The sequence below is a fragment of the Spermophilus citellus genome (assembly GCF_964194105.1).
Source record: "Spermophilus citellus genome assembly, chromosome: 1".
NCBI lineage: Eukaryota > Metazoa > Chordata > Mammalia > Rodentia > Sciuridae > Spermophilus > Spermophilus citellus.
Window position 1 is genome coordinate 265,022,602 of NC_138182.1, and position 22,298 is coordinate 265,044,899.

At 39.7% G+C, this 22,298-nt stretch overlaps 1 protein-coding gene across 5 annotated transcripts in view; it reads right to left on the reverse strand.

Annotated features, from left to right (window-relative positions):
- The window catches only part of MTMR12 (myotubularin related protein 12), a 78,885-nt gene that overhangs the window by 42,685 nt on the left and 13,902 nt on the right, over window positions 1-22,298 (reverse strand). For 2 of the 5 annotated variants that reach the window (XM_081283725.1, XM_081283727.1), the window contains 2 exons: window positions 3,359-3,419; window positions 169-311 (listed from right to left, as the gene is read on the reverse strand). The exons of 1 other annotated variant lie outside the window; for it this stretch is intronic. In XM_081283725.1, coding sequence (XP_081139851.1) covers window positions 169-311; window positions 3,359-3,419 — 204 coding nt within the window. Of the gene's footprint in view, window positions 1-168; window positions 312-906; window positions 1,051-3,358; window positions 3,420-22,298 lie in introns of those variants that run through there. 2 more of the 5 variants (XM_081283729.1, XM_081283726.1) reach the window with 2 other exon arrangements.

Genomic DNA, 22,298 nt, shown 5'->3' on the forward strand with positions numbered 1-22,298 from the left:
TGGTCCTACAGCTGAAAGAAACTCCTGAAGGACAGAAAGCAGATAAGTGATGAGACTTCTCTCTTTTGTTTTTATTATGTGTTAGAGTTGGGGTGGAAGAATTGAGAAGCTGAGGGAAGAAACAATGGAGCCATAACTCCATTCCCTCCAAACACAGCTCATACATACACCATTATCCAATGCAGATTCGTCATCGCCTAAGAAGGCAATCTTGAAGTCTGTGCAAACAAGTCTCCCATAGACTCCACGCTGACAGGAATCTTCCTGCACATACTTCAGGACAGTGTTGGCTTCACAAAGCAGCTGTTCACCTGGTGGAAACCAAAACAAGTCCTTCTTAGGGTCCTCAGTTAACAAAGTATGCAAACATTAAGAACTTTCTGCACTCTATTTAATGAGGACAAACATAGTACAATGCAGCACTTCAAAATGAGCCACTTTTCGAGAAGGTCAAGAAGTGCAAATTTTAGGAAAGAAGATGAAGCAGAGTATGGAAAACAAAATGGCTCAGATACAGGCTGGGGACTCAGCTCAGTGGTAGCATGTGTGAGGCCCTGGGTTTGATCCCTAGCACTGGAGGAAAAAAAGAAAGAAAAAAGACTCAGAGGTGTCTCACTACAAATAATGGAAGTTTCCAAATAGGTGGTACTGATTTCAGTTTGCACTTTCAAGCATATATTTTATTTTATTTTATTTTTTTAAAGAGAGAGAGAATTTTTTAATATTTATTTTTTAGTTTTCGGTGGACACAACATCTTTGTTGGTATGTGGTGCTGAGGATCAAACTCGGGCCGCACGCATGCCAGGCGAGCGCGCTACCACTTGAGCCACATCCCCAGCCCCTCAAGCATATATTTTAGTGTTTTTATTACTTTGACCCCAGCAGAGGTTCAACAACTGCAATACCCTAAGTGAGCAAAGACTGGAGCAGCTCGCTTGCATGCCTGGATGCAGGTCCCACTCCCTTTTCCTGTGAGAGCTCCAGGATTTCCTCAGACACAAGAGGCACTGCAGCCTTCCACAGCATGACCACCTGGTTCTGGCTGCACACTGGGAGGATGAGAGGAAAAAAAGAGGTCAGAGGCAGTGTGTGTGTGTGTGTGTGTGTGTGTGTGTGTGTGTGTGTGGTGGTGGTGGTGGTGGGGGGGGGTGAGTTTCCTCTCTTTCTTAGTTGAGAACATTTCCTCTCCAGGTGTCACTTCTCCTGCTCTATCTGCAGGCACCCAGCCGACATGAGAAGCTATATTTCCTAGAGACAGAAATTCTCTTTATAGTTAAAAAGTTAGAACTGGGGTACAGGTAAGCATTCTCTGCTCCATGGAAGCAGAGATACTCATGAGGGCTGAGATGTCTTGGTGAGGGTAGGAAAGAGAAGAAAAAGGGGAAAATGAAAAAACTAAATGTAAATACTCTGCAACAACAACAACAAAAGGAGTTTTCTTCTCATTCAACTATCTTCTCCCAGAATCTCCCTCTGGATTTTTCCATCTTTAAATTTATTTTTTGGGCTGAAAATACATTTTGTCTAGCTTGCAATAAGAAAACAAAGAAGAGGGCTGGGGTTGTGGCTCAGTGGTAGAGTGCTCACCTAGCACATGCGAGACCCCGGGTTCCATCCTCAGCACCACATAAAAATAAATAAAATAGAGGTATTGTGTTCCACTACAACTAAAGAATAAATATTAAAAAAAAGAAAACAAAGAAGAATTTCAGGCACTCAAACAATCCAAGGGGCACATATTACAGCGTTTTCTTTTTTTATCTTTCAAGGGGTTAATTGCCCCTGGCTGAAACACTAAGGAAATATTGGAAGATGGCTCAGTCACTAGGTCATCCTCTTTAAACAACAGAGTTTAAAGAAAACAATGAAGTCAGAGCCTCATTAGGGTTTAAAATAGTCCCCCCCAAAATGTCACAGCTTGGTTCAAGGTGAAAGACACGTGGGCAAAGTTTCCTGTGCTCCAACTCCTAATGTGCAACAGCTTTTATCAGCGAGGCTCTCCTCAAGACCAGGATAGCCCATTACCAGAGTTCTGTATGGAGCCTAGAAATCAGCAATGTAGTCCTATTACAACCTTCCTGGCGAGACTCTCCACAGACATGGCAAGCTGCACCATGGTTACAAATTGTTTGTACCAGACAAACTCTTGAATCATGAGAGTTGGGAGTTGAAAACGATCTTAGTCTACTTTAGAAAACTGAGACTCAGAGAAGTTAAACTGTAAACTCACAGCTGTGCACCTAGAAGAGACGGTCTAGTAAGCCAGGAGAAGGGAGAATATGACACAAAATTTAAAACAAAAGTTAATTTCAGAATCTATAAGTCCAAGAAAAGAAAAAAAACAACAGGAGATATGAATCAAGGTTTAAGTCAACATTGTAGGAAAAAAAAAAAGCCTTTGAAATTTAAAAACATTAAAAAAAGGTGGAAATGATCAAAATGTTATATGCAAGTACGAATATGCTGTATTGAAGCCCACTATTCTGTAAAAATAAGATGTACTATTAAAAAAAGAAAAAAAGTTAAAGGGTTCTAATATGTTTTACCAAATAACATGGATCAGTCAGAAACTTGTACATATTCACATTCTCTGGACAAACTGGAACAAAGTTTAAAAATACCAGAATTGCGTCTCTATTGTTTTGGGAAAATGCACATAAAATTTTATTTTAAAAGTTATTTTGAATTGGGAAAAAATGGAAAAAAGAATACATAGCTGACAGGAATTTCCATAAATGGAGAGGATATTTCACCAAATAGTTTCTGTTCCTGAACTCAAATGTGATAAAACCCAACTTAAGTTACTGCCACTTTTTCCAGTCTCAAAAAAATTCAAGCAATCCATTCAAATAAATGACTCAGAGCAAAGCCCCAGTGGCCCCAGGATTGGTAAACCCCAGTATCCCCAGGACCCACTCTCAGATACACCAGCACAGATGGCAGGTGAGACCATCTACCAACACCTGCCCTGGGAGGCATGGGTAGCTGCACTGTCCAAGGGCAACTACAGACTTGGGCAGCAAGGACTGGGATTTTCCTGACTAGAAACCACAAATACTGGATGGGACCAAGTAAGACGACCTCATTTGCTTGTCAAAGAGGCAAGAATTTCCCAGGTTTATTTTCATCAGCTGGGGGTAAAAGGAAACAAGAAAGATTTTTTTTCCAGATAGTGTAATACTCAGAGTCAGGTGTACAGTTATTGAACTAAAAACCTTGATATCTATGTCTAACTCATTACTGTTATATGCCAAAAGATAAAAAACAAAGAAGTTTATATACAGAAAAACTAGGGATGATGTAATTTATCATTGGTTTTGAGTTGCACTGGAAGTATGAGGCTAACATTACTGTTACCTGGCAACAAGTGAAGAGTTACTTCCTTCTCTGTTACTTCCTTTTCGTTTGTGTGAATTTCCTAAAAAAAAAAAAAAAAAAAGAAGGAGAAGAAGAAGAAGAGCAAAGGATAATATTTTTCTTTGTTTAAAGGTTCATAGTAATATAAAGACATGCTTATAGAATACACACTAAACCACAGGAGCTTTATTTGACAAGCTAACTTGTTAACTAAAGGAAGACAGAAAATTCCAAAAAGTTAGTGATAATCAAGATATTAAACTAATTATTTAGGATTGATAACTATTAGTTGTCCCAAGCACAAATGCAGGGGTAGGCATCCTTTATGTAAAGGAACAAGTTGAAATAACACATAGCAAAGTAGAGTACACAGAATCAGAAAGAAAAGACACACCCCAGCAATACTGCTTTCTATCCAGTGAGAATCAAGGATTGAAAGCAAAAGATCATTAGTTCTTGAGAGAAAACTGACATATATAAAAGGCTTAAAGGCAAAAATAGGAAAATATGACTGTACCTAGTTGGTCCAGATCCACTTACTTTATAGCATACTAAGGCTCAGTAGAGAAAGCTGGAATGTTCACTGCCTGCTATTAGTTACCTAAATCCACAAGACAGTGCCAAGGAGTGCAACCACCTAATGGGTAATCAAGACCTTGTTCTGTGTCTGTTTCTCAATAAATGTATCTTCGAGTTACTCTATTTCAGGCTCAGTATTTATTGGATATGCAAAGATAATTAGCAAACTTTAATGAATGATGCTTTCAAAATAATGATCATGAATGGCTATTAAGACAACAAAAAGAGTGACGTGGTAATAAGCCTCCTAATGAAGTCTACCGTACCTCTATGAAGTATTCTTGCCAAAATATCTAATCTCAAACTGCTTGAGCTTTTATGGCAATTTACTAATTAATAAGAAACACTCAGACAAGAAACACATTAAATAGCACCATGGGAACATAATCAGTCCAACCTTAATTGGAAAATTCTATAACACAGGCTGGGCACTGTAGCACATGCCTGTAATCCCAGCAGCTCAGGTGGCTGAGGCAAGAGGATCACAGGTTCAAAACCAGCTTCAGCAAAAGCAAGGTGCTAAACAACTCAATTTAGAGACGCTGTCTCTAAATAAAATACAAAAAAGATCTGGAGAAGTGCCTCAATTAATGAGTGCCCCTGAGTTCAATCCCCCTCCTCCCAAAATTCTATAAAACACAACAAGTTTTGTCAACAAATAAAACTGTATTATTTTATTTTATTTTTGGTAGAAGGATCCAGATATAGTAAGTTTTCTAAATTTGTTAGTTCAGAATGAATTAGAAGAAATTTATATATACTTGAGGCAGGGGAGATTAGATAGTCCATCTTAAGGCTGCAATAGAATGCCACAACTTTTCCAGGGAACCCATATAGAGCATGGTCTACTGTGGAGGTGACTATGATTTCCATTCCAGGCAATGGCCACAAATCAAGTCCCTTGAGGCAATGCTTCTCAAACTTGGGACATGTTTGGTCATCTGGAAAGCCTGTTTCATACACAGACACTCAGACCCACTCTACCACAAGCTTAAGGATGCAGACAGGGCCTTTGGTTTTATAAAAAGCTCCCCTGCTGATTCTGATGCATTGTACTAGGGTTTATACAAGAGGAACTATTACTGCATATGTAAATACTACTGAGTGTTTTTGTAATTTAAAAATTCTCATTGAGAACTTTCATTGTCTGTCATTTGCAAAAAACAAATTAAAGCACAATTATTTTTGACAGGTTCTACCATCATTATCTGAGAAGAAAGCAAGCTATTCATTAAATTTAGTCAACTGTTGGAAAACTACAGAGATCATCTTGACTAGTTCTTGGAACTCGGTACAAACCCTGGAACCAGCACAGAGAAGACTAGCCTATTGTTAAATCAACAGAAGTATACCTTCCACATTAACTTAAAACTACCTATATTAATTCTTGAAATGGTTAGTGAAACTCTTTCTTTACATTTCAGAAACAAAAACACCCAGAGGTACCTTTTAAGATTCTGTCCTATCCAAAGCTCCCTTTCCCTAAACCACTGGTACCAGCTCCTACAACCCTCTGGAGTGAGATAACTGCACAGAAAACTAACATGGATACTGGTCCCACAGACATGGGGTGATTCACTTTTGTCTTTCCTATGAATTTAGCTGAAGGCTCACAAATCAAGCTGGCTACTTAAATGACAGATTTGTAAACTGAGCCATGAATGTGGGGAAGGAGATAAAGCTGTTCTGCAGAGAATGGGATACACCGCTGTCAGACACACAAATAATGGCCTGGATTCCCATGGCTTTCCAGGCTTTTGTAAGGCCCAAGCATACCTTTGGCACAGCTCCATGAGTCATGCCTATATTGTTATCGTAAATTATCTTGTTAGTATAAATTAGCTAGAGTAGGATTCTATTAATTGCCAACAAATATACTGACTTAGGTCAACTGGATTAACAATAAGAAATTAGAGATGATTAGAATCATGTCACTCAATATGACAATGTACAGTAAGTATATACAGACCTCCAAGAGGAGAATCTAATGTCACAGCTATCATCTCATGAGTAAGACTGGCAGAGAAAAGTCCTCAAAGTAGCATCTACTGTCTCAAGTATGTGGGCTCTAGGTGAGGGCATGATGTATGGAGTTTCTAAACAGAAAAGCCCTAATAGGATTTTACCATCATTCAGCTGATCAATACCCCTGTCTGCTACCACCTCGTTCCCATCATGATCCCTGGACATAGAGGTATACAATGCCCTCCTGCCAAACATACACCAGGCAGAAAGTGACTTTAAAACTTAAAATTTAACAAAAAAATCCATTTTATTCTTAGCTTTGTAATTTCTAAACTAAAAAAGCAGAACACGCTACACTTCTAAAAGTAGCTGACATTTGTAAATGGTCAGGAAGAAGGTCATTTATAAGTGACAAACTAAATTTAAGGTACTAAGTGTTAGTTTTACCAGGCACCCAAAGGCAAACAGGAGTTTGTAGTCCAGTGAGGAGAACAAACAATACTGACACACCTTCATAATCATATATACAATGGGTACGCTCTAGCAAAGCATGAATATGAGGGTATGGCAGCACAAAGAAGGAGCACCTAACTGTAGTTTAACAGTGGCCAATATTTTGGGAGTTGTATTTAGCAGAGTTGCTTTAGCTTCCCCTCTCTTTGTCTAGAACTCTAAATTCTAAAGAAAAGTTACACTTAAATGATTAAGATGTTAAGTGTTAAATAATCTTTCTTTAGATTTATAGACCCTAGAACATTTGTTAACTGTCAGATTATATCAGAAAGTGTAAAGATGATGCTTAACTTATAGAAAAGTAATATTTGTCTAAATAAGTACAGGAAATAGCTCCAGCAGGTCAAGGTCAATTGCAGTGTTCTAGGCAAAGAAAAAAAGACATTGTATCCTGGATGATGGGAAGACCCTATTCAGGGAAGACCCTACTCAACACTTAATCTTTCTGCCCATTGTCTGTCCCACTGTACCTCCCAATAAAAGCACTTTTGTGTGCACAAGTTCCCTAATATGGTGCTTTAGGACAAAAACCCCCTTCATCTTCTCATTGCCAGTCCTTGAATAAATCTGACTTTCCTTCCTACCAACTCTCATCTACAGAGTACTGGGTTTTGAGCAGTGAACTGACAGACTTGGGTCCAGTAACAGTAAAAATATCAAATGGGGTGGAGGGGGTAATTATTCAAGCCAGTCCTTCTAAGAAAATGACACATGTGAATCCAGGTATGGAGACACATGCCTGTAATCCCAGCTACTGTGGAAATTGAGGCAGAAGGATTGCAAGTTTGAAGTCAGCTTTAGCAACTTTGTGAGACTATTTCAAAATGAAAGGGTTAATGATGTAGCTCAATGGTAGAGTACTTGTGTGAAACCCTGAGTTAAATCCAAGAAGAAGGAGAAGAAGAAGAAGAAGAGGAAGAGGAGGAGGAGGAGGAGGATGAGGAGGAGGAGGAGGAGGAGGAGGAGGAGGAGGAGGAGATGGCACGTGTAGAATGTTCAGAATTTTAATAAATGGACAGAAAGAAGAGGAAAGAAAAGAGAAGTTGTAAATACTTATAAAGGCAGGTAATGTTGCAAGAGAGGTAAGAAATATGGCTGGTATAAGCACAGCCTAAAGGAATTTGAGGAGTTTGGGCTTAATCCTGTCGGCAATGGGGAACAACTGAAGGATTCTAATCAGGGGAGTGAATTAAGCACATATTATTTACTATCTCAAACTTTCAGGAAAAAGCACTGGACTAAATCAGGAACCTGGGTGGCTCCTACTCGACAAAGACACCAGGAAGTCCTTGGGCAAGTGTCCCAGTACCAGTGTCCAATCTGGAAGAACAAAATGAGGAGCTGTTCTGCCTACTTTGTGAAGTGATGCACAAGAGAGCTGTGCATAGTTAAAATCACAATATGATTTGAATCTGGGTATCTGTGTTCAGAGGGAGGCAGGGTGCTTGGTGGCTTTCCCTCATTAGAAATGGAAAAGGAAAGCTAGGATTGTAGAGTGCATGCCTAGCATGAGTGAGGCCCTGGGTTTGACCTTCAGCAAATACTCTCTACCATAAATAAAAGAGAGAGAGAGAGAGAGAGAGAGAGAGAGAGAGAGAGAGAGAGAGAGAGAGAGAGAGAGAGACAAGAAGAAGAAGAAGAAGAAGAAGAGGAGGAGGAGGAGGAGGAGGAGGAGGAGGAGGAGGAGGAGGAGGAGGAGGAGGAGGAGGAAAAAGGTGGGAAGGGAAAGAAGGAAAGAGCAGGAGAAAAGAAATGGGTCTCCATTCTCAACATCCCAGATCAGTCATAGAATGTATGATATTCATCCCTGTGAATACCTGTTACCTGGAGCATTTCCTGAAAGGAAAAAGGAGGAGGCAATGTGACCTTTTCCCACTCACCCTCATTTTATCAGATGCTTCAAAAACTCAGTGTACATTTTTCATTTTAGAAGTATTGACTCCTCTTTTTCCCCAGAACAAGGTTAAATATGTTTTAATGTTGGCAGTATGCTGCTGACCAAAAATCAATTTGATAGAGAAAAGGGAAAACTCAAAAAGCAGTTAGGTCATCCAGGAGCCAATATTTTATTAAGCATGAGATAATTCTACAATGGAAGAGGATGACAGAAAAACCACCAAGATTCCTGACAGCATTCAACTTCCTACTAAAGTTGCTGCTATTCATCTGACTTCCTTCAGCACTGCAGATAGGGAAAGGAAAGGTCAGAACAACAAAGTACACTGCTGTTGAAGAGCCAGTGTCTAAGAAAAATAACCAAATCAAATACATGCAAGCCCCTGCCTCAAAAGCAACTAAATCAACTATACCAAGACCCTATTCATTCCAAACCTAGATCATATAGCAACCTTTCACCTATTTGGAATACTGCCCAAAATCATAAGTCAAAAAGACTTCTGAGCAGTAATAAAAACATGTCCAACTCTGCAAAACAGATATCAAAGTCCTCCACAATCTGTTTGCCAGACCGATTCCACCACAACTAAATGCTTTTAATTCTAATGATAATAGCCAACTATCAGTAAGTTTCTATTATGTGCAAGATAAGTACTCTTCATTAGTATCTCATTACTTCTCATAACAATTCTAGTATTACCACCATTTTGTGAAAAGGAAACAGATTTAGGGAGAATCAATAACCTGCCTTAGATTTTAGAGGAAAAACAAGTTACTAGTCAAGTATTAGCCCAAGCCCTATCCTAACTCAGGACTCACAATCTTTCTGCTGTTTGCTTGTAGAAGTTGAAACCAGTTTTACTACAAAACTGATTAGAACAAATTAGAAGAAATCTCTTAAGAGAACTGTATTTCACTGTACAAGGAACTGCCACATACAGGATAAAAACACACAAAAGTTAAAGTCGGCTACAGCTCCTGAACATCTGCTAAAAAGACCAAGAGGCGGCCTGGTCATTTTCACTCAACTAGTTCACAAAAAGTCAGTTCTCTGATTTCTTACCAAGTTCACCTTCAGAGCACACATCTTGTCAAAAGTCGATGGACCTGAGGGCACCTCACAAAAGTCAGAAAAGGGCCCTCCCTACCAGAAAGACCAATGACCTTGAAAAGAACCAGGTGGGGGTTCACAAAGACACTCTCAAAGGTCAAAATGCTTATAAATGCTCAAATCAACAGCTTTCAGTCAAAAACTGAAATTACTGTAGTGATATGAATTTTATCCAGCAGGGGAACAAACTCTTAATAGGCAACATCCCTCAAGATCCCTAAAGATTCCAAAACACAATTTCTTTCCATTGCAACAAAATGCTAAAAGGACAAAAAACACAGACACTGCACTTCCTCAAAGTTGCCCTATTTTTCTACAATGAACATTTAATACTCTTTGTTTTCTCCACTAAATAGAAAATCTGAGAAAAATGTAGTTGCATCCACAAATTTGCATCTACATGTGTATCTTAAAACAAAATTTACCTTTTTTAAAGCAAAAAGTTGTACTATAAATATAGCATAATACCAATAATTTAAATTTTGCCTTTCCCCATATTTCTCTAATCTTCTTTCTGTGCATGAATTAAAAACAGAAATAATACAGATTTGGGGAACACAGTCCAAATCTGGCTTTGGTGCCTACAGACATAACTGGGCATGTCACTTAAACTAAACTTCAATTTATTCCTATATAAAATGGAAAAAGTCCCACCTAATAGAAAAGCTTCAAGCTGTTTATATTTGTAAACAGCTGGCACCAGTATTTAGTAAATGGAATTGTTATAACTATTGAACATAGCAGTCTGTGCTGCTTCTTCCTTTCCTTTCATGAGTAAACAAATAATTTAAATATAATACTTAAGAAATGAAACTGTCCAAGGTTCTGTCACATGAGTACAATAATTTTTTCTCTCACAGTTGTTTCCCACATTAAAATAACTGTACTCAGGAGGTCCCTCATTCTTTTTTCTGTGATTCAGAAACTCTGAAAACCTGCAAACCGAAGTTGGCCCTAATTCTATAAGACTCTGACTACACAAGAATATCTACAGCCATAGAAAAATAAATAAAATGGTATTTTTCTATTAATAGGAAGCTAAATCCATAGTGATTTAGCTCTTATCACTGTGAATCCTATATTCATATTTTGCAAAGAACATACTTTGAATTCACCATAAGACCAAAGACCAAAAGTGTAGACTAATTTTTTTTTTTTTTTTTTTGTACTGAGGACTAAACCCATGGGTGCTTTACCACAGAGCTATACCCCAGCTTTTTTTGTTTTTTATTTTGAGGCAAGGTCTCATTAAGTTGCCAAGGCTGGCCTCAAATTTGTGATCATGTGGCCTCAACCTCCTGAGTAGCTGGGATTATCGGCACATGCTAACATACCTGGCTACTATTATTGCAAATAGATATAGTTGCTGTAAATTGGTAATAAATTGAAAATAACTGATATAAGCACTCAAACATTGCAATTTAAGGTCTGACACTGTACTCAATCATCACTGATATCTAACCCTTTTCTGGTTAACACTTCAAAAAATTACAAACTATGCAATTCTTACATATAATTAACCAACATCAATTACATCAACCACCCCCCCAATTAAAATATACACCAGTCCTAAGAAGAGAAATAACCTAAAGAACTCCAACAAATCACCGTATGCAAACAAAAAACATGAAGAAATCCACCTCTCAGAAATAGCTGACTGAAATTTTTCTTTGAATTTGGTTTTCAAAAGTTACCTGCTGTTTGGTAAGGGAGGGAATAGAGGAACAGAATGGATAGTATTCATTGTTAATGTCCTATAGTCTCTTTATACCCCTGTGTTTCTAAACAGTTTTTTTAATTCTACAAGAAAAACAAAGAAGGTACTAACAAATAGGGAGGTAATATATCGATATTCTTAAAATAGTTATACCATCCTTTGCTTGTTGATATCAGAAAAATGAACAGAGCTGATGGGAAGAAAAAGGAGGTAGATACTAACGAGATACAGAAGAGTCCAAATCTGGATGAGCTGAGTCCTGGAGGTGGACTTCTGTTGGTTCTGGACAAGATAAAATTTCCACATGTGAATCCTACTCCCGATCATGCTATTCTGATGGCATATAAGCTACTGTCTTCCTCAGCAAGTTTACTGGACAATGATTACAAGCTATGCAACTTGACATTCACAACTGAATGAGTACATATAATTTCTTCCTTAGCACATTGTAAGTTACTACAACTTGACTCGCGGATTGTTTGTGGACTGTAAAGAGCACATCTATCCAATCCGTGAATGCCAAAGTCTACTGTCCCTCTTTCCAAAGTAGGTACAGGGCCAGCCCTGAGGTAGAGAGCTAAACAATAAACATTTACTAAGCCATAAGTGCCAAGCATTGTTTAATGAGATTTTTATTTCTTTTGTTCATTTTCATTTTTTTTATCTTTTATTGATTTTATTTTTTTAAATACACAATAGCAGTGAAATGCATTACAATTCTTATATATATAGCACAATTTTTCATATCCTTGTATATAAAGTATGTTCACGCCAATTTATGCCTTTATGCATGTACTTTTGCATTACAATTCTTATTACACATATATACCACAATTTTTATCTGTTTGTATATAAAGTATGTTGACACCCAATTCAAGTCTTCATACATGTACTTTGTATAATGATGTCCATCACATTCCACCATCCTTGCTAGTCCCCTGCCCCCTCCCTTCCCCTCCCACCCCTCTTCCCAATCTAGAATTCATCTAATCCTCCCATATGAGCTTTACATTTATTAACTCATTTAATCCTCACAGCAAGTCTCTGAAGTAGAGTTATATCCTCAAGCATCTCCATTTTACAGATGAAAACACCAACTGGTACATGTTGAGGTGGAATTCAAGCCCACGTACACTGGCTGTCTGTGTTCTTATCAGATGCCTCTTATGTGGAAAGAAGGAATAAAGTTAAAGAGGAAAAGCAAGACAGAATGATCGGCTAGACACCCCTAAACCAGATGAAAACAAGCATTACAATCACCTAGGCAAAACCTCAACGAGCACTGTGGAGAGGCCAAAGGAAGCTGAAGGGGAAAACACCTACCCTTCACAAATAATGAACTTAAGTGACACTGGCCAGTCACATGGGGAACAGAACCTTGGGGCTTCATCCACACCTGCTTAGAGTTATCTCTTATTGACTTACTCCATTGTGCCCCAAGGCATCAGTGTCTAGGATCTTATTCCAACTGACCTTGAAGAGTTCAAGGAGAAGGGACAGATCCACTGCACTCTGGGAGAGCTCTACCTACAGAAAACATTGCTACGTACTACACAGAAATTCTGCGTCTGCCTCAAAGAGCATATAATCTAGAGGTCATTCTCTGAGTTCCCCTTTACACCTCCTTCAATTTTATCCTCAATATCCAATCTGTCCCCTGATCCTACCAATATTATCTACTAAATACATCTATAATCCATGAGTTTCTTTTATGTTCACCAATACCACGGTATTCCAAGTATTCTCATCTCTTTCCTAGACTCTTTCCTAGACTACTTTGCAACTGTTCTACTTGCATCTGTTTAATCCATCTTCTCTCTTCAGGCAGGAGTGATCCTTTCACTTTCCTTTTCACAATCTACTTTGCCTTACTCATGGGATGACATGGTCTCCAAGGCCCTACACAATCTGGCCCATACTTACTTGCCCAATGTGATCTCCTTCTATCACCTTCCCTCATCTCTCCATTTTGGCCTCCCATACCTGCCTTGTGCTCTACCACATTGACAGTCATTTCCACAGGCTGTTCCTTCGATTTGGAATGCCTATCTCTCTTCGCCCTGTGAATTTTTTGTTTGTGGTAAAAGGGGTTGAACCCAGGGTCTTGCCCATGCTAGACAAATGCTCTGCCACTGAGCTACATCCTCAGCCCTTGTCCTGTGAATTTTTTGTGTAGCTATCAGATCTCAGGTCAAGAGTCACTTCCTTAAGGCAATTACCAGGTTCTAACAGCCTCATGGGTTTCTTTCTTGTTACATCTGTTTACAATTATAATGTAATATTTGTTGAAATAATTATTTAAGTCTATCTCCCCACCATCTATAAGTCCTTTGGGGACAGATATTTGTCCCTCGAATCTAATACAGGTCTTGCACTCACTAAGTATTCATGTTTTTTGTTAATGGCTGGGGATGTAGCATAGTGATAGAGCACTTGCCTAGTACTGCACCAAGTCCTGGGTTCAATACCCCGTACTGAAAAACAAACAAAAAAGATTTTGTTGAATCATTTCATTAATAACAACTTTAAGTAGTGAGAGGTTTATTTATTTATTTTGTGGTACATATTTTAATTTACTAAAGAAAGAGAGCATTCCCTTAAAGTCCACCGTGTATGAAGGCTGTCCAAAAAGAACTGCATCAGGGCAAAAGCTGTGGATCTCATAGCCAATTTGCCCAGCAGCCAATGAAATGATTCAACCAAGTGCCTCTGTAGTACCCTTGTTTTTAGGGGTGGTAGAAGCTTCTTAAACCACCACCTAGTTTAGGAGAGGGGACCAGAATTCCCCTTATGCCTTTATTCCTTCTGTCATGCTACCTTTTCATTCTGCCACTCCCTGCCAACTGCCTACTCAGAAAATGGGGGCAAATCTTATTTCTGCAGCTATAAAAAGTGATATAAAATTCCATGCCAACCTCATTAACTATCACATTAAGTGTGAATGTGTAGGGAATAAAAGAAAGAAAAGGTGTGGTTATTTAATAATCAAGAAGAACTGGTTTTACTGGTTAGGCTAAAAGACTTCTCAAACACTCATTTGAAAGCTACACAAATTTTCAACAAATGGGTCTGTTAAAAATGAACTATGTGCTCTGTGTAGCACCTCTTGCCATTCATTTAGTTTTCACAAAGCTTGCTATTATGGCACAAAAGAAAGGCAAAATCTGCTAGAGCCATAACATGTCCAAGTTTTTAAAACTAGGCTATCTCAGTGTTCTAAATTCAATTAGAATAGATGCATGATGGAAATGAAGAGTAGTTCTGTCAAAGGGGTAGGATCAGGGCTAGGTTTTTGTTGTTGTTAATTTCATATTTTAAAGTTTATCTAAATGTTATGGCTACTCTTTTTTATTTGTTTGTTTTACTTTAAAAAGAGGATAAGATCATGAAAAATAAGTCTTTCAATTTCCTTATGCTTTATCCCACAGATCAAAAGGAGCTATCTATTCTAGCTCCCACGGTGAATAAATAATTCCCAGGATGCACAGTTACTACTTTACCCATGACATCTAAGAACCTCACCCATGCTGAGCCAGAAGCTTTCCTCTTCTAACAATGTCTACCCCAGACAAGATACAAGAGTTTGAGAGCTGTCATCCATTCTTCAACAAGCATACGGTCCAAAGACGACACACCTACTGGAACTCACATCAATCAGCAATGAGAAAGTTGTCAATCTGATCTCTTTGCTTCTCTGTTCCTGAGAAGGAGTAGCCCAAATCACAGGGCTCCAATAAGGCTAAATCAACACTCAAGCTATATGTCTGGTTCTTCCAAGAGTTGCACAACAACTTTATTTCTCATATATATTAGTTCATTTCAACAAACAGCTCCTGAATATCCTAAAAACAGGGTCCTCTGACTTCCTCATAAGGCCTGTGTTCCCTGGATGAGTTCTGATCATGTATTTCAATACTTTTGGCTGATGACCCCGAATGGTTCTTCACCAAGATCTGTTGTCAGGGCTTCAGACCTGGACACCCTAAAGCCTTCCAGCTGCCTGTACTAGAATGTCCCTCAGATCCTTAAAATTCACATTTCAAACCAGCTCATCACCACCTCCATTTCCTAGTATTATCCCAGTTACTTGGGAGGCTGAGGCAAGAGGATGGCAAGCCTGCTCCTGTGGGCTCTGGCTAGCTTACCTAATCATACCAGAAACCTGGAAGTCACTCTTAACTATTCCCACCTCTTACATACTTGTGCTCTGCTTTCTGAACACCTATAAATCCATCTACATCTGCCCCTGCCTGTTGCTGCTCTCTTACCTCAGGTCACCATCCTTCACATGCTCCTGTGACTGCCCATCTAACCACCTCTGTCTAGCCCCCATGCACCTACTAGGCCCACCCAATCTACTATCCCCAGTCCTGTCCATCCAACTCCCCATTCAATCCTCTGTCCACACAGTACAAGCCCTTTGTGAAGCTTTCTTGGATTGAAACTTTCTCCATCAGAAAGAGTGTGTGAGGGGGGACACCTTTTCTGGGTGCCCAGATCATATCCTGTATATGATTCCATTGCAGCACTTTTCACACTGTAGTGCAATAATCTCTTACCTAGTCTGTCTGGCCAATCAAAGACACAAATCGAGGGCTTAGGTTATATCTTTATGGACTTTGAGCTTCAACTCCTAGTATATAACTCCTGATAAAGTATATTGTTAATGAAAGTCCACTGAAAGTACACATACATGAAAAAATACAAAAAGACAAATACTTCTTGATCCTGGTAATGTTCTTTAATGCCAGGCATAGTTCCTTTTTTTGTGGGGGGGAGGGGCAGGTACTGGGGACTGAACTCAGGAGCACTCAACTACTGAGCCACATCCCCAGCCCTATTCTGTATTTTAGTTAGAGATAGAGTCTCATTGAGCAACTTAGGGCCTTACTAAGTTGCTGAGACTGACTTTGAACTCATGATTCTCCTCCATCTTCAGCCTCCCCAGCTGCTGGTATTATAGACATGCGCCACTGCACCCAGCCCAGACATAGTTCTTCAGAGGTAAAGAAATAGTTCTATTAAAAATCCCCAAGCTGGGCACAGAGGTGTACATCTGTAATCCCAGAGGTTCGGGGGGCTGGGGCAGAAGGATCTCAATTTCAAAGGCAGCCTCAGCAACTTAGTGAGGCCTTAAGCAAGACCCCATCTCAAAATAAAAAATAAAAAGGGCTGGGTATATGGTTCAGAGGTGAAATGCCCCTGGGTTCAATCCCTGGTACCAAAAATAAATAAATTAAGTTCCAAGTGCTACAGTTAAGACCTGAAATGTACATCAAAAGCCCATGTGCTAAAGGCTTAGTCCACAGCTTGGTGCTACTGGTAGGTGATGGAAACTTTAAGAGGTGAGGTCTAGCTGGGGGTGGTGGCACACATCTGTTATCCCAGCTACTTGGGAGGCTGAGGCAAGAGGACAGCAAGTTTAAGGCCAGACTGGACAATTTAGTGAGACCCTGTCTCAAAATAAAAACTAAAAAGGGCTGGAGATTGCACGAGGCCTTAAAAAAAGGAAAAAATAAAAAAAGAAGAAGGAAAAAAAAAAAGGTTGGGCCTAGTGGGAGGTGTTTAGGTCACTGCAGGCATGCTCTCAAAGGGGACTGTGAAACCCAAGTCCATTCCTTTTTTCTACATCCTGGCCATGAAGGGAACAGTTTGCCCTAGCACATTTTCCTGGCAGGTTCAACTGAACTACTGTTCCATTTTTCCCTTAGCTAGCTTTCTGAAATATCCTTTAGTTTTATTGATGGAGTAGGGGCATACTCAAAATCAGACTTTAAGACTTCTCATTGAGGATACAGACTAGAGTCTGAATGAATCCATCCCTTATCCAGTTCTAGGGAGCTAGAAAGAGAAATAGGATCTGTTTCCTACAGTTAGTTCCTAGAGCTGCTGATTGCCAGCTTCTGGCTGGAGGGGTTGGCTCTCTCAGAGTCAGCCTGACTAGCAGCCTCATTCCATAAGCCTCTGAAAGCATGACCAGGTAATAGCTTTGCTGCTGACCACAGCTCTATTCCCCTAACTATACACTGCCTGTGGCAGTTACAAGCACCAATTACTCTGACAATAAACCAAGAGAAACAGCATCTGAAGCCAGGGAGGCAGACATGCAGTAAGACTAACCGACAATCTCTGTCTGGTCCCAAGGTAACAGACCACATACATAGATGACTGTACCTAGTCTTTAAGGACTCTGCTGTTTAAATACTTATTATGCAAATCAGTTATCAACCATAAAAAATGCTTATCTCATAAGGCTATTTGGAAACTCCAGACAGCATTTACAGACTAAGTGCTGTTACAAAGATATACATCTAACTAAACACACAAAAATATAATTTGTTGGAGGTTTTACTGTGACCACTTTCATATGTCTCATGTCACTTGACAATCCTGTAAGGTATTTTCATCCCTATTTTACAGATAAATCCAATGAAGCTCTGAAAATTTAATAATATGCCCAAGGTTCATATAGCTAAATAGATGGTAAAGCCAGAACTCATTTTCAGACATTCTGACATCAACTTTAGTACTTCTGATCCTTAAACTTTTTTCTTTTTCTTTTTTTTTTTTTTTTTCTGGTATCAGGGATTGAAACCAGGGGCACTTAAGCATTGAGCCACATCCCCAACCCTTTTTATTTTGAGACAGAGTCTCCTTAGTTGCTTAGGGCCTAAGTTGCTGCGGCTGGCTTTGAACTTGTGGTCCTTTTATCTCAGTCTCCCAAGCCACTGGGAATACAGGTGTGCACCATCAAACCTGATTTGAGGGCTGGGGATGTGGCTCAAGCGGTAGCACGCTCGCCTGGCATGCGTGCAGCCCGGTGTTCGATCCTCAGCATCACATACAAACAAAGATGTTGTGTCTGCCGAAAACTAAAAAATAAAAATATTTAAAAATTCTCTCTCTAAAAACCTTGATCCTTAATCTTTTTTTTCTTGTTTTTTAAACATTGGCTTGCCTGCCTGCCTGCCTGCTTTCCTTCTTTCTTTCCTTCCTCCTTCCTTTGTACTTTTGCCTTCTAATTTTACCTCCTACTCTGTTCTGGCCTGCAAGCAATGAGTTGCTATCTAAATGTCAGCTCTGGAAATTAAAAACATAGCAGAGACTGATATTTTCCTACCTAATTATTTGTTTTTCTCCTCCTAAAATATACATTTAAATGTCTTCAAATCATAATGCACAGCATTTAGGCAAAAATTTCTGGACATGATAAAAAAATGTGATCCATAATCAGGAAGAAAATTAATCAATAGAAACTGATAAAATAATAAATAAGACATAAAAACTACTCAAAATGGCTAGAACTTAAAGGTGTTTATGACCCAGGGTTGGGCATTTTTCTTATACCTTATGTCACGTAGAAAACTACACCCCTAGATTTTAGATGATCTAACAGCTGGAGACCTCCCCTTCCCAGTCTGTAGAGATTGCTCACCAGATCCCCATAATTGGCTGGGTTCAGATTTTGTTATGCTTGTGGAAATCTGAGAAAATGTGACTACTATTTTTTTTTTTTAATATTTTTAACCAGACAAAACATCCTAAACTACTACTTTGCACTCTCTGTGCTACCCAAGCACAACATCTTGGGAACCTAATGTGGAAACCGGGACAATGGAGAGGAAGGACCGCTGATGTTGTCTGATGGATGTCGTCTGGTGGTTCCCTTGCAGCACATGCCCCTTCTCTGAAATAGTCCTTGAGGTCACAATGATTTGTGAAAAAACCTTCCCCTCCCTACAGTCCCCGCCCCCTTGTGCCTGATCCCGGTGAGTTGTTGCCCTGAGCAGGTCTGGTTAGTTGATAAATCAGGAGGAAAATTAATCAACAGAAACTGATGAAATAATAAATAAGACATAAAAACTGCTCCCAATGGCTAGAACTTAAAGGTGTATGGCCCAGACATCAACCCTACTCTGTTTGGGTAGGGCTGAGGGAGAAGCCAACTCATCCGCAGAGTCTACTCTTTCTCTGTGCACCTAGTATGGCTCCTCCTGCCTAGAAGAAACCAGTTCCACAACTCACCTATTTAAAGAGTTTAATAATACAAAGTATTAAAATGGTGTTCGATATATTCATAGAGTTGTATAACCATCACCATAATCAATTTTAGAGCATTTCCATCACCCCATAAAGAATATTTTGGCAACCACCAATTTTAAACCCCTTTCTTCTTACAAAGTAACACCTACCAATGTCCTTTCAACTGTAACAAATTTCTCGGGTGGGGAAACCAGCAAGGACTTGTAAAAGTACACTACTCTGATAGCTAAGCAATATTACTTACTCATGTGGCAATTAAAAATCCTTTCTTTCACATTTAGACTTACTATTTTTTGTTTTTGTTGTTATTATTGTTGTTGTTTGCCCTTGCCTTAGATTTCTCTCTCTTTTTTTTAAAGGAAGATAGTAACTGGTCAGTAGGGTGTACACTGAATTCCTCACTCTGTTTTGACAGCTCATTCTTTATTGAAGGCAGTAAAAGCATTTCTTATTCATACTTCTTAGCAAGAATTATCTTCACCAGAATTTATTAAGCCTTTAAACAATCCAAACACTATATCAAACTCTCCCTAGTAAGAAATTCAAGTCAGAGAAGAAATGGTAAGACCCAAATGCCAGTGAATCCACAGAACCTACAGGTCTGACTTCACCAAACAATTGACTGGCTTGGTTCTCTCACTCTCTGAGTCACACCCAACAAAGAGAACCTATATACCTGATGGAGTAAGGAGTTGCCTGTGGAAGCAAAAGAGCAGCCAGAGACATAACAGGGGAACAACTGGGCTTCAGGCACCATGACATGTCACTGGTTCAACAACTAACTGCCATACTATTAGTAAAAGGAGTATTTCAAGGCAAAGCACCTTATGCCAGAACTGATTACTGGGGCATAGAGACTGAGACTGGAGTCAGGGATCACTCTAAAGAGCTAACACAGGGGCTGGGGATGCAGCCCAGCGGCAGAGCACCTGCATAGCGTGTGCAGCTGCAAAAAAAAAAAAGCAAGAAAAAAAAAAAGCCTAACATATCTCACAACCTAAAATCTTCAAAACATATTCAACAGAAGAAAAAAAGCCTCTGAATGATGCTAATCACTAAGAACCAGAAGTGCAGACAACTCATATACAGACCAAAAAAAAAAAAAAAAGGCGATGCCAGTTATGAGGACAGACAAGGCTGCAGAGGCTGAAGGGACAAGGGCCTAGATACTGCTCATTCAGGAGCTTGTCAAACTGCTTCTCACATCTCTCCTTTCTCTCTACATATTGTTGAGTTTTCCATGATTTCTTTTGAAATAGCAGTTCTCAACAAGGGATAAGGGAAGAGTTCAGTTACCTAAAATTTTGAAAAATTTTAGATGATCTAACAGCTGGAGACCTCCCCTTCCCAGTCTGTAGAGATTGCTCACCAGATCCCCATAATTGAAAATGTAGATTACTACAGTGCCTCCCTCCCCTACGGTATAATTATGTCTCCTATGCAAAAATTTTTATTTTAATTTTTTGTATTTACATATCTGATTCTCTAAAAGGTTCCTTGAACAAAACATGTTTTAAAATTCTATAGGAAATGAGACCTCAAGGTCACACAAAAATTGGCCAGAGCTCAGGCTTCCCAAATCCAAGCTGATGCTCTTTCAACAAAACCAGAGGCAGGCTGAGATCCTGCATGAGCCTTGAAAGCTTGTTAAGATTTGGATCAGTGGAAGGGGCAGGAGAAGCAGAGGGCTCTTAGGTGGGAAAATGACAACATGAAGACTGAACTCAGCAGGAGCCTGGCCGTGGTGTGCAGAGGATCTCTTGAGAGGTACAGATAGAAAGAGGTGGGAGGTGGAGAGGACAGTCAAGCTCTTGCAGAAAGTGAACTCAGAAACAAAGGGGGATACTAGACAGGAAGGGTGGCACCCTGGGGACTGTGACTGGTTTGGAGTACAGGTGTCTAGGAAGAGAAAGGGGCTGCTGACTTAAAAGGACAGAGAAGGAAGCTAAGCCGAATTGAAGGTGTCAGCTCAGGACTTACAACGCTACCAAACTTCAAGTCCTCCTAGAAGTTGGGACAAGAAAAGATAACTGCTACAGGAGGACAAAAAGGAAACCATGAATCTATTTACTGAAAAAGAAACTGCAGTTAAGGGAGGCCCTCTGGATAGAAAGTAAAGTTAGTCATGGTGGATAAGGTATAGTCATTCAAGAGCAAAGGCACCCCTGTCAGGTCCTGAGCTGGGTATACATAGTTGATTTCTTCTCATCCTCAAAATAAGCCTGCATGGAATATGCCTATCCACATATTATAGGTGAGGAGAAGTTTCAGGTGAAGTCCCACATTTAAGGTCACCATCAAATGGCTGAACCAGGATTGAAAAACTCCAGAATCAAAGGCTCTTCTACGATATCATGGTACCTCTTTCCCATCTCCAAACTCCCACTTCTGGGAATACAAGGAAGAAAAATGCTCAAAGGAAATGGAGGTCAGGTCTTACCATTATCAGAACCAGACTGACAGCTCAAAGAAAGGAAGAATAGCAACTAATTAACACTACAGGGCTGGGTTGTAGCTTGGTTGAAGAGCCTAACATTGGGGAGGCCCTGGGTTCAATCTCTAGTGCCACAAAACAAAGCCGGGTGCGGTGGCACATGCTTGTTATCCCAGTGGCTTGGGAGCTGAGCAGGAGGACCACAAGTTCAAAGCCAGCCTCAGCAAAAGAAAGGCGCTAAGCAACTCAGTGAGTACCTATCTCTAAATAAAATACAAAATACTACTGGGGATGTGGCTCAGTGGTCGAGTGACTCTAAGTTCAATCCCCGATACCCCCCAAAACCCCCAAACAGTAAAACTACACCTTCGATACTGTGTTAACAGCTTTCTATGGATTGCCTCATGTAAGACTAATAGCAATCTTAGGGGTTAGAACCTATTATTATTCCCATTTCAAAGATCAGAAGACTGAGGCTCAGAGAAGTTAAATAACCAGCCCAAATCCACAGTTAGCAAGTAGCAGAGTTCTGATTCCACAGCCACGCTCTTAACTACTACATTATTTGGTGGTGTTAGGATGTGTAAATGCCAGAGAAAAAGGTGGTAGGTGGCGGTTACAGAGCTGTCACTGCCTTATAATTTAAGCTACAGGATGTGACTAATGGCAGCTGCAGAAACAC